The following is a 13,306-nucleotide window of genomic DNA, read 5'->3' as shown; positions in this document are numbered from 1 at the left end:
CATGCAGGAGCACATAGTTCATAGTAAGAAATTTAGACATTCAAAAATCTATTCATTTAGCCTTTTGTCACACTATGTGACAAAAGAGGGAGACCACACAGTCAATGAATAATACTACATGTTTTAATTAAGTAAATTAAGTAAGAAATACCATGTCAGCAGATCAGTATGTATGCAATGTCTGAGTGGTGAGGAGTGGTATGAAACAACACAACAATGTCAGTCGGCAGGCAAGAGGAAGAGAATGAGAGGATTTTGCAGGTCTGATTTATTGCCTCCTGAGCCCAGTCTACTCAGATGTGTTGCATCTGAAAAAAACACACCCAAAAAGGAAGAGCAAGAGAGGGCCAACCAAATGTTGGCTGTCACAAATGTAATTTCTTTCCGTCAAGATACTTTTACAAATGGTTTTTGGGTGACTAATATGGATGAAATGCTATAAATCCAATTAAACTGCACTTTAACACCACCGGCAATGGTCCATTTAAAATTGAAATCGATTGCAGAAAAAATATCACTGCACAAATACTGTTACAGCCTGTTGCTAATTAGGACTGAAGCTGCAATACATCTACGTAATTAATTATGGGTTGTGGTAGGGAAATAGTTTACCTAATTAGTGACCCACTTGTCATTTGACAGTATCAGAGGTTATGTTTCTTACCAGTGTTGGGCAAGTTACTTCCAAAATGTAATACATTATAGATTACTATAATAATAGTCATTTGAGAGTAATTAGTTACATTACAATATTACTGTATCTGAACTGTAATGCTTTACACTACTTTTTGCATTACTTTTGAGCTACTTTCACTGCTATTTAATGAAAGTAATCGTTAAAGCACAAACACAGAGCCTATAGAAATCTATTTACGCATGATCTATCAGGGGAGCTAACTCTTACTGTCTTGTTCAGAGGAGCCAAGATTCCCCGTAGTTTGCATCCTGCCTACAATCTCGACCATTGTTTTTAACTGAATCCTGGTTGCAAATGAATGACTATAGCCAGCTAGCTGAACTGTGTCCACCTCAATTTGATTGTTTTAGTCAACCGAGGGTCAGTGGTCGTGGTGGTGGGCTAGTGAGCGTGTATAGGAAATATTTAAAATGTCATCAAGTACACTGTGATGAATTTAACTCCTTTGAAGTTCTCACTCTTAAAGTTGGAGGGCTGCAACCTATCATATTTGTTATAATTTATCGCCCCCCAAAACCGCCTGGAGGATTTTTTTCAGAACTTCCTGAATTTTTATCTACTCTGGTTTTAAATTATGACAGAATTGTTCTTTGTGGCGATTTTAATATTCATGTTGATGACCCCACCAATGTTAATGCAACTGACTTTTTAAATATGGCCACTTCTTTTAACTTCAAACAACATGTCAAAGGGCAAACACATAACCGTGGTCATACACTGGACTTGGTTTTTACCCTGGGTGTCAGCATTTCCTCTGTGGAATTAGTGGACATGACCATATCTGACCACAGATGTATTGTTTTTAGCTGCGATTCGCCTGTTACTCATGCCGCCTCACCAAGCTCCGTGTGTTCTCGCATCTTTAATGAACAAAGTGTTTCAAAGTTTTGCGCATTCTTTCAGAGCCAAAGCCAACACCTGTCTGATTCCAACACCAACAATCTGGTCGATTCAATTATATCTGCTTGTCGTCACTAAATATTACTGCTCCTCTAAAGGTTAGGCCTACGTCTAAAGCTAGTAAGCAACCCTGGATTAATGACATCATTCGCAGCCTAAAAAGGGAATGCAGGAAAGCAGAGCGCAGATGGAAAAAATCCAGTCTCCAAGTCCATTACCTCAGTCTGAAGGATTTATTAATTAACTACAATAACATGGTTAAGGATGCGAGAACACACTATTTTTCTGAACTCATTAGTACACATAAACACAATCCCATGTTTCTGGGACTGTGGATCAGCTGCTAAACCCAATCCCTCCTTGTGCCTCAGCTGGAAGTAATGATGACTGAATTGTTTTTATCTTATTTTACCAATAAGGTGGTGTCAATCAGAGCCTCTATTACCCCCGTGGCCTCTTAATCAGAGGTTCCTCACCAGCAACAAGAGAGTTTTAACCAGTTTTATCCCATCGACTTGTCTGAGCTTTTAAAAACAGTATCACAAATGAGAGTGTCCTCCGGCCCACTTGATGTAATACCTACAAAGTTTTTACTGAAAGTAATGGATTCTGTTGGGCTCCATTTGATCTCTGTTTTTAACAGCTCCCTATCTACTGGTTGTGTCCCTGATTATTTTAAAACGGCTTGCGTGAACCCACTTTTAAAGAAACCTGGTTTAGATCCCTCCCTCCCACATAATTTTAGACCAATTTCAAAACTGCCTTTTATTGCAAAGATTCTAGAAAGAATTGTGTCCAAACAGATTCTCACTGTACTGGAAAATAACAAAATATTTGAAAAGTTTCAATCTGGTTTCAGGAAGTACCACAGCACTGAGACTGCCCTGCTTAAAGTCACCAATGACCTTTTAATGTCTGCTGATGAAGGCATGTGCTCAGTCCTGGTACTCCTGGACCTTAGCGCTGCTTTTGACACCATTGATCACAACATCATGTTAGACAGACTGAGGCACTGGGTGGGGATCTCTGGTACTGCCCTAGAATGGTTTTCATCCTACCTGACAAATAGAAAGTTTTGCGTGTCTGTGAACAACTATGAACAAAGAAATATGACCACATTACTCCTATTTTAGCTTCACTACACTGGCTCCCAGTATGTTTTAGAATTGACTTTAAAATTCTATTGATCACTTTTAAAGGTCTTCATGGCCTATCGCCTTGTTATATTTCTGACCTTTTAGTCCCATACACACCAGCACGTACCTTGAGATCCTCGGGCAGAGGTCTGTTGTCTGTCTTTATTTTATCCCTTTTATTTTATTGTATTTTACTAATTTTATTATATTGTTTTTGTATTATTGTCTCTTGGGTATTATTGTCTTTACACTTATACCCTTTGTAACTTGTTTTTGAAAAGTTCTCTACAAATAAAGATTATCATTATTATTATTATTATTCCTGCAACAGAAAATAACATTACACTTCCTCATGAATTTGTATTTCTGCTGCCGAAATGTTTCTTGGTGTTGGTGTATTATAAAAAAAAAAAAACACCACCTAATTTCGTGTTAAAATGCATTGTAATAAGTGTTACTGAGATTGTAACGGGTATATTACTGATTTTTTTAGTAATGCGTTATATTACTGCGTTACAGCAAAAAGCAAAACCTTACTGTAATTGCATTACTTTTGTAATGCATTACTCCCAGCACTGTTTCATACAAACACAAAAATCTAAAATGTGGGAATGGCAGATGTTAATTATTGTTGCGTTTTTTCAGATTTTGAGAAAGGAGAGGCTCAGTCCAATGAAAATTAACAAAAAGATTTAATTACAAAAATTAGTGAATAAAGAGATGGCATTACAGAACAAACAAATAACACTGCAGTGGACTGAAAAGTTGGTCCTCCGTTCAGATTTACAGCTTTCAGTCAAGTCCTAACAGACTGAGCTAAAGCCGCCTCCAGCAGTGGACTGAAAAGCTGCTTCTCCTCCCAGATCCACAGCTTACAGTCCTGTTTCTCACAAAATAAATTGTTAATATCCTCCAGGTATGTGGGTGGGTCCATTTTCCTCCAAATGGCTTAGGTCCATAGCCATTGGTCGTTTGGTTGACTTCTTCGTCACCCAATTGGGAAGGGTGTACCTTACTGTTCTACCTTTTGGTCGAACAAAAGAGCACCGATCTCAGACGTGAAACCCCCCTTCAATCTACAGGAATAAACAGTCTTTTGCTCTAAACTAATCATAGAGAACAACAGGGCTTGTCTCCAAAATGGTTGACACCCTATCTTAAGTGTCAATGAAACAGTCAAAACAAAACAATCCTTCTGGCACTAAACAAAGAGGTGTCAGTTTTCTTCACATTACAAAGAGGACAAACAATGGTTTAATCAACATTCTAATGCAATTGCCTGGCCTAAAATCTTGCAGTTTTACATTTGAAGAAAAACACTGAAACACTGGAATACATTAAGTTTGTTGTAACTTTTTAAAACTCAACATTATCCTGATCATCGTTTTGCCACTTCTACTTTTCCTCATTCTGCAATTTTTTGTAAAACGTGTGGTGCAATTTCAAATGTGAAAACACTGAAATGATCAAATACAATTCAAAGCAGTATTATGTAAGATTTGACATTTTTTGCAACTTGGAGTGCAATTTACTTATAAACAGTTTTGGTAAATATGGACTGTTGTACACATGTACTTTTGTTATGATTACATTAGTTATAATCAAAAAGTAGCTAGTGGACAACTTTGCCAACAGCCAAACATCAAGCAAGTGCAGCAACACAAGACGTAGCAAACCAGCTAATATTACTCACTAGTCCAAGCCCAACCTTGTATTTCACGAAGCTCTCACCAACAAGTAAAAGCCAGTCCAATATTTACTCTTTTGGGTCTCTTGCTCCGGTCACGCTCTCTTTTTCTCTTCCTCCTACAACGTCTTCTTCAGTCTCTCCTAAAGTATTCCTACTCAGAATATCGAGCTAGCTACTTCTAGCTTGCTGAAGAGTCTTGTTAGTGTGTGTGGGCCCAGAGTGGCAATGACAGAGACGCTAATCTCCCTATTACAAGTCAGAGTACCATCGAAAAGATTTTGAAGCTGTTATTTTAAGATAAAATGACAAGATAATGTGGCTTTAAATGTTTCTAACATCAAGAAATTTATTTTTAAATCATTGCCTATGTTGTAGCGAACAGCAGGAACATATCCTGCTCACTGACTCATTTGTGTTACACATATTTGTAATGATGAGCTGTCTCACACTTTCAGCCTGATAATGACCTAGTTATCTCGGCCTCACCCACAGTAAAACCAGGGAAGGAGCTGTGAGGGTGGCTTGGAGACAGACGGGGGTTGTTGGAAGTCACCATGGCGGAGAGCAATCATCCATGCATTCCCAAGGGTTGGGCTGTCCTGCTGCCTGCTCTCATCTCTATATTTAACGGGTTAGTTTCAACGCTTATTTACCCCAATACATTTATATCGGCACTAAAACAGATTTTAATGATTTCTGTCATTTGTAGTTGTAATCTTGTGCTGATGTCATCTTCCTTTTATGTATGAAAAGCTCTTGTATTTGTCATCACACAACTGAGTGTCATTCAGTAACAAGCTCAGGGGCTGTTGGTTGGTGGCGGCACCATTATGTACCACTTACCTGCAGAAGGACGTACTGATTTCTAATAGACAGGTCAGTGTGCTCTCCTGTTTCCTGGGGTGTGTATGTGAGTCTGTGTTTATATATTGTTCTATATCTGAAATCTAAAATACTTGCATTGGACAATGATTTAGTGCATACAGTATACAACTGTATATACAGCGGTATGATTATGTTATAGTATTGAATCAAAGTAGATTTAACGTGGTTTTTCTGACACAGAAAACTATAAATACTTGTTTGCATAAGCACTCACCCTCTCCAAGTCGGTATTTAGAGGATGCACTTTTGGGAGCAGTTACATCCTTGTGTCTGCGTGGATAGGTCTCAGTCAGGTTTGTACAAAAGGACACTGCAATTTTCCCCCATTCTTCCACAAAAAAGCTTTTTCAGGTTGCATGGACATAGTGAGTGAAAAGCATTTTCAGTCATGTCAAAAATTCTCAGTTAGCTTGAGATCTGAACTCTGTAACATTAACATGTTTTTAAGCCATTCGTGTGTTGCTTTGACTTTATGCTTGGGCTCATTGTCGTGCTGGAAAACATATTGCAGGATTCTAATTTAGTTTCCTTGATTTAGAAGAAGACATACTTTATTAATCCCATAAAGGAAAATTCAATGTTTTTTCACTCTGTTGTTAATGTTAGTATTATATGTACACATGCTTAAACACATGGAGAGATGTCAGTAAGGAGGCTGCCACTTAGAGCGGTGCCCTGAGCAGTTGGGGGTTCAGCAGCACCCAAGAGGTGAACTGACAGCTCTCCAGCTACCAGTCAACACTCCGTATCTCTGGTCCAAGCTGGACTCAAATAGGCGACCCTCCGGTTTACAGCAAAGTTCTTATGGACTGAAATACTAATAATTTGGAATAAAAATTGTAGGCTACTGGTTGAAAAAATGCAGTTGGTGCAAATTATTCTGTTCCAGAAAAAACATTTGAGACACAAGCTTTTCACTAATAGCAGTGAAATGCAATTCACAATTCCTTATCCTACAGATAACCACAAAAGGAGCTACAGTGAATGTTTTGAGAATGAAAAAAAACCTCAAGTGTTTGTCAGACAAGTCATTTATAGTAGGGGTGCCATGAATGTGAAGTTAAAGTTTAAAGATTTTGAAGTTCTATTGTGTGTTGTGATTTTACATGCACTGAAAACTGTATACAACCTCAGTGCAATGGCACTGCCTACTGGTGAAAATGGCTCATCAGGTCTAGGCATCACTTAACCAAATAGGAATTTTACAACGCCAGCATTGACTTTCCCCACAACCATGTTTCCTATAGGTTTGTCAAATATTGTGGAGAAAGTATATCATGAAAGACATTAATTGCCAACCACAAGGCTAAACCAAGATTTTCAACCAGCTCATTTGGTTTTGTTCTTAATTAACACCCTTTCAAAGATGCTTGTAAAGTGGTTGCATTTTAATCAACTACAAATTGTCATAGTGTAGCAGTCTTGTTCCATTTAGCAATGCAGCACAAGTGATACAATGTTCGGCACTAAGTGAGGTGCACAACTCACAAAACTAGAAAGAAAAAACCGGAGACAATCTTCATGTACACTAGTAATTTATTTTATATAAATACATAAAAAGACAAACATTTCATGTCACATAACTTAGGGTATTAACTATTGGTATAAAGGGATTTGACAATGAACTGAAAAATAATGTTCATCCCATTTGTTTTTACTGCCTCTGTACATTTTGTTAACATGGGATTGCACCTGAATAAAAATGGTGGAACTCTTCAACCCCCATGTCAAGCGTGATCCTGTGTCCTAGTCACCAGAGGAGCAGAGTTACATTCACTTTTCAGTTTAAGATCATCGTAACCAGATATAAATCTACTCCAGACCTCGGTCCAAAGGCACTGCCTGACTCCGGTCATCGGAAGACCCTGTTAGCCACAGAGTTTCAACACATGACGCAAAATACTTTAAAAAAAAACAAAAAAAAAAAAACAAAACACAGCACAGGCAAACTTGTGGTCTGGCTGAATAGCGAAATCCATGCGATTGTGCATATTGCATCCTGTAAGTGTTACTTGCAATATGCCTCAGTAAGACGCCAGCTCTGCACTGAATCCTGCAAGAACTAGTGGTTCATCTGCTTCCCTCTCTGGCATCTCAGTCACACCATCACTTCATAGGAGATTTAAGTAGAGAGAATACATTGACTCCACAGTATAAAACATAATGCTTTTCACTGGATGTCTACCATCAGCAGTGTTGTGACTCAAGCCATTGAGAATTGGGTATGCCTGTGTGATCCAAAAAAAAAAAAAAAAAAAAAAAAAAAAAAAAGGACACCCTGTTCTGCATTCATGTAACCATTTAAAGACCTTAACAGGATATGTGTAGCCTAAACACCATAATCAACTCAGAACAGTCAACGTCATTTTAGGGCAAGTGAAATAAACAACCTTTCAGTGTATAAATTAAACTGGATTTCCTAAAAAGTCTGCGAAGTAAGATCAACTCACAAGAGTAAAAAACACAAACACACGATCTCACCATTAGAAGCTTTGGGGAGGCCCAGTAGGACTGTATTGTACAGTTTAGGGTCCTACAGTCTCACCATAGGCAAATCTCAACATTCAGTGTGAATAATGGACTCAATTTCTGACACGTACAATTTTTTCCAAACCATAATGTAGCGGATAAAGGAGGGACACTTGTATAGCATAACTTGGGGCTTTACCTTGAGTGTAAACAAAAAGAATTAAAAAAACACAATGCCATCAGCTTGAGTCAATAAACCTCTTAAATAGAGCTTTGGTCATAATTTAAAGATTGTCTTCTGCAGTGTAAAGTAGAAAAAGCAATCAAAATACAGTCCAAACAAATTGGGGTTGTATCTCGGAATGCAGTGGTTTGCTTACGTAAATGAGGTCAACCCCCAAACCCCTTGATGAGCAGAGGCTTGCGTCACTCATCCTTTTCATGACTGGCGTTTCCATTCATAACTCCGTTGCTGTGGTGTCCCCATGTCTGAGCCTGCAGCACTTTAGGCAGCCTCTTGCCCTTTGTGTAGGCGTGGTACCAGAAGTTAAGGAAGAGGAACAGGAAAATCAGGCCATACAGGCCGATGATGTAGACGAAGATAGGGAACTGGTAGGGGCAGTCTTTTATGAAGAAATACTGGGAGATGTGGCTGGTCACCATAACAAACTGGATCTGGGAAGCAACAAAGAAAGAAGGGTTGATTCTGTTGCCATTATTTGCCACAGGTCTTCATAAGAGTAGGCTTTGAGAACACAAGATACACAAAACTAAAACAATGAGTCGTCCTGCAATAGATCACTTGACATACCAGCTGAATCGTAGTGAGATATTTCTTCCACCACAAGTACTTCTGGTAGCTGGGGCCCATGGCAGTCAGGCCATAGTATGAGTACATGATAACATGGACAACACAGTTAAGCAGGGCATGGAATGTCCCCAGACCACCTGAAAAACAGGGAGCGCGTCAGGACCACCACCACAAAAATCAAGAAAATTCATAATAGAATGCATTTCCTGTAAATTTACAATAAAAAACAAAAAAAACTAAAAAGACAAGGAAATCCTACCTGCTGCAAACCGAACTCCAAACCACCAGGTGAAAGGCATGATTGAGTGATGGTAGACATGAAGAAATGTCACCTGGCTATTCTTCTTCCTCAGTACAAAGAAGATCTGTATGGGGACACAAGCATCCTTTGTCACAAAAAACTGTGAGACACTGGTAGTTGAAAATTAATGTAATGATTTGACTAATAGATTTACTGTGGTCCGAAATGCAATACAATACATTTATGTACTCAATTCTTATGTTTGAGAATAGTTTTGCGACTTACTGTGTCCAACATCTCAATGAACTTTGAGAAGTAGTAAAGCCAGCATGTTGCTGCCATCTAGAGGAGATGGTGAAGAATATTTTAGTGCTTGTTAAATACAGATCCTACTCCACATGTTCACTGCAAAACTCAAGTCAGATGCTTCAGGGCATCCCAGTCTGTAAAATGAGTGGCTTACCCGCACAGCCTGTGGCGAGTCGGAGTAATCGACCAGGTCACAGCGAAAGGAGTATCCTGTTCCCCATCCGGACATCACAAACTAAAGAACAGGGCAAAGTACAGTTATTAACAAGTAACTGGGGGTTTAGGAAGGGGTTTAAAATAAATCAATGTCCCTTCAAAAACTTTATCTTCACTTTTAACATCCTTTTTAGACTTACTAAATTAATGTCTGACTGCCATACAATAAAAGCTAAACTGTATGAGGGTAATGTTTTATAAGAAAATAAATATTCTAATGGGAAAAATAAATCACTGAGCACAGCTGGGATAACAGGTTGAACAAAGTGTCATTATTTACAAACCAACGCCTAAAAATCCAATGCGTCACCCCAAAATGATTGTACTGGAAAGGCAAGCGTCGACAAAAGTAGTAAGTCTCGACTAGATAGTTGCAGGACAATCATGATGAAGCTATGCAGCTCTGAGGAAACAACTGCATGGAACGAAGACACCTGCCAAGCTGGTTTAACCTCAGATCAAATAGTCAGTTTTACCCCCCCCCCGAGTCTAGAGGATTTCACAAGACTGTATGAAATGAGTTACTGCTGTGTGAAGCTCACATTAAGAGAATGATTCAGCAGCACAAATTTCAGGTCAATGGTGCAGGACAAAAGATAAACGCGGTGACTCACTTCATAGCACATGTAGAGTGAGAGAGCCACCACGCTGAAGTTGTACACAATGAGAACTCCTTTGAGGTCAAAGGCTTTGCGGTTCTCCATGATCCGTGGCCCCAGTGATGTGACAAAGTAAATGTACGCTGCGATGATGATCGTTTGGGGGAGAGGAGACGACATAAGCAACCAGGACCCTGTCCGTCTGTCTGTAACAGAAACATGTTGACAGGTTTATGAGCTCAATGGAGGTTCAATACACGAGAAGTGAGGCCGCATAGCACTTTAAAGTGGATTCATATACAGAAACAAACCCAAAAGAAGGATGGTGTAGGTTTTTAAATGGACATGTCACCGAGTCATCTTGAATGCTTAATGCGTCTGGAATGTTCAAAGACTCACCTGCATTTTGGATGAACTCATCATAAATGAGTGCGGCCGACGACTTTATGTGATCAAATTCCATTGTTAAACAAAGTCCTTGCAATTCACCTACAAGAGAAAAAAGGCAAGAGGTTAGGTAGCCAGAATTTTTTTGAAATGTAGGTACATTTACAAAAGTTGCTAAATACACCAAATAGGACAATGAGTCCCCCCCTTCTCAGAAGATATAAAAAATAAATCACAGCAAAGTTTCACATTAAAGAACTGTCAAGTCTAATACCCTGTAGTTCCTCCACTTTCATAAGTCCCAGAAAGGAAGTCTCTCTTGAAACAAATGCTGCAAAAGTTGTAAAACCAAAAGACAACAAGTGCGACTTGTGCCGTTCACTGACAGCACATTTGTTTAATGGTTTCTGACAAGACAAGAACCATGTATATGTACATTTTTAGAAAAGAAAAAAAAAACCCACAAGACAGCACACTGGTGGTGGGGGAGGGGGCACCCGACCATCCTTTTTTGTTGCCCCTCGGAGGCAAACAAGGCAAAGATTGTACCGGGAGTACAATGAGTAACAGTCAGTGTCTAAGTTGTCACAGAACAGTAACAATTTATTCAAGAAAAATCTACCCATGGCTGATTTGGTTGCCCAGTTACAATGTACTACATGCTTTTATAGATATGTGTATCATAACAAAAGCGCGCCATCTTGACTCATGCTGGGCATCATACAAACCTACAGAGTGAGACTTGACCGTAATAGTTTCTCAATGGAGGTGCTTTACAAGAAACCCAGCTCTGATGCACTGTGCTTTACAATTAAGTCACACTGTAATGTTGTCAAAGAGTGGCCAGCATTTTCCAAATGTGTGCAGAGTCTGCAGTCTCAAATCAAGCAGTTACATAAAATGCAAACGTTAAAGAGTTTCTGGACATGGGGTGAGGCCTGGCAGAGTTACAGGGTCGATACTGGCTCCAGTGGGGCAAGGTACGTAATGACTGGCTTGACTTGTTTGTCAAACCTGCTTGTATTACAGAAAAGTATGCGAAGGGTAACATCATTTCTTAGACAAACCAGAAGTAAAAAAAAAACAAAAAAAAAAAAAAGGTTCTCAATAAGCTATAATGGTTTGAGTTCCCTGCCCCCAGAAAAATATAAAAATTGTGTGGGGCAGTGAGTAGTTAAAAAAAATAAACGAAAAAAATAAACCCAACCACATGTTTGCAAAGTGAGCATGAGGAACAACCTTACATGACAGGTTTTCAAGGTGTGTCTACTTGAATGAAACAGGGCATGGATAAGTCATTGGGGTTATTGTTCAAAAAAAAAAAAAAAATTATTGCTGTCTGGAGTCTCTACACTAATGAAGACAAGGCAAGCCTCCACACGCCAAATAACGTTATAGTCAGGGGCTGCTAATTACCATGGCTAATCCTTCATCCACATTTGAGGGAGATGTGGTACTACATCAACGTTCAGAGTTATTCAATAACTGAGGCAGACTTACTCAAGTGTTGCATAGCCACACAAACAGGTTAAAAAAATATAAATAAAATGCCACAATACTGAACACATCTTTGTATTAAAAACACAAGACGCAGTCATGTCATACATCAAATTGGTCTAATCAAATAAATTAATGGATTGACTTCCAAATTTGGCCATTATCACAATTCATAAAACATTTTCTCCATTTCATCTGAGAACATTAACCGGTCTTGCCTCCTCGCACTTTCAAGTTAATTCCACTGCGGGTAGAAGCAATTTTTTCCAAGCAAGTTTTTCCTCATATAAAAAGACACTCAATTTAGAGTGCACCACTGAAGGCATCAAAATCGGAATAAACACTTAGTTTCAGCTAATGCCAGTTAATTGTACACACCAGTATCGCTATAATCCTCATCAAGAGGCCGAGTTGACGAGGACCAGGTGACAATTAATGAAAACCCAGTCCTACAAACCACCATCCAATTTACAGCGACAAGAAGTGTTTTAATAATGTGTCGACTCACGTTCACAGATTTTTCTTCTTCAATATGCAGATTTAGTAAGATTCAGTATTTTGAGTCATTTCACTTAACTTAAATTCATTTTTATTTTTTAAAAGTAAATTACTAACCTTTAGCGCTGCTGCTGCTGCTCAACTAAAATCCTTAGTCTGCAAAGTTGTCTATAGCCAATCCCCCCCGGCTCACCTGCACCTCACCAACAGGTGTGCCTCCAGCTCTGCTCAATCGCTGACACAGCCCGCTGCTGTCCTTCCTTTTGCTCCATCGGAGGGCGGGGTCTGCCCTCCCAATGACGCCTCCTCGTTCGCTGATTGGACAAGATACAAGTTCGATCTCGAGCGATACATCACCAACGAGTCTTTGTTAACAATACAGTAAATCCTCTTCAGGCGCAATTAATCATCGGTTTCAGCACAGAAAAAGGAGCTTATTGATGCGTTTTTCCATAACCTCAGCAAGATTACACAAGCAGGTGAAGAGGTAGCATCCCCAGTGCTTTTAATGTTAGACAAGAGGCAGCCAAGTGAAAAACTGTACAATTCAAGACACTTCAGGTAATTTGGGTGAAAGAGCTGACTGCTACATTATATGATAATAAGAGACAAGACATAAATAGTGTTTTCATATTCAAAATCTCTGGATCATTACCAAGAAATAATGGCTATGTTGATCACTGTACTGTGTTTATGTTATTAGTGGGTTTAGGGAGGGGTCATTTGGGTTCCAGGTGTCCACATCACAATATGTAAAACTGTGAAAGGGGGAGAGGTCAGACAGAAAGGTTTCAGTATCACTCCTTCCTGCTAAGTTTCAGCAAGTGCTGGCAGTAGAACTTAAAAACAAATGCAAAGCATGTCAAGAATGACAACAAGACACGGTGTGTCTCTGAATACCCAGTCCCTCCCATGTGAGACTTATGTATCTTGTCAACTTGGTTGCAGAAGCACATAAACATTAAGAGAGA

The 13,306-nt window shown here is 39.2% G+C and overlaps 1 protein-coding gene across 1 annotated transcript; it reads right to left on the bottom strand.

The window, feature by feature from the left end:
- Positions 1-6,826: 6,826 nt before the first annotated feature.
- On the bottom strand, positions 6,827-12,590 carry elovl7a (ELOVL fatty acid elongase 7a). The gene is made up of 8 exons (XM_038704487.1): positions 12,453-12,590; positions 10,353-10,442; positions 9,969-10,159; positions 9,293-9,373; positions 9,115-9,171; positions 8,848-8,953; positions 8,589-8,725; positions 6,827-8,452 (listed from the first exon to the last, which is right to left on the bottom strand). The coding sequence occupies exons 2-8, from the start codon at positions 10,414-10,416 to the stop codon at positions 8,204-8,206; spliced, it is 885 nt and encodes a 294-aa protein (XP_038560415.1). The 5' UTR covers positions 10,417-10,442; positions 12,453-12,590; the 3' UTR covers positions 6,827-8,203.
- Between the last annotated feature and the right edge of the window lie 716 nt (positions 12,591-13,306).

This window comes from Micropterus salmoides, unplaced genomic scaffold, assembly GCF_014851395.1.
Source record: "Micropterus salmoides isolate LMB-PRFRI ecotype aquatic unplaced genomic scaffold, ASM1485139v1 Ms_hic_scaffold_7, whole genome shotgun sequence".
NCBI lineage: Eukaryota > Metazoa > Chordata > Actinopteri > Centrarchiformes > Centrarchidae > Micropterus > Micropterus salmoides.
The sequence above is the reverse complement of the archived record's forward strand: the minus strand, read 5'-3'. Positions and strand labels throughout refer to the sequence as shown.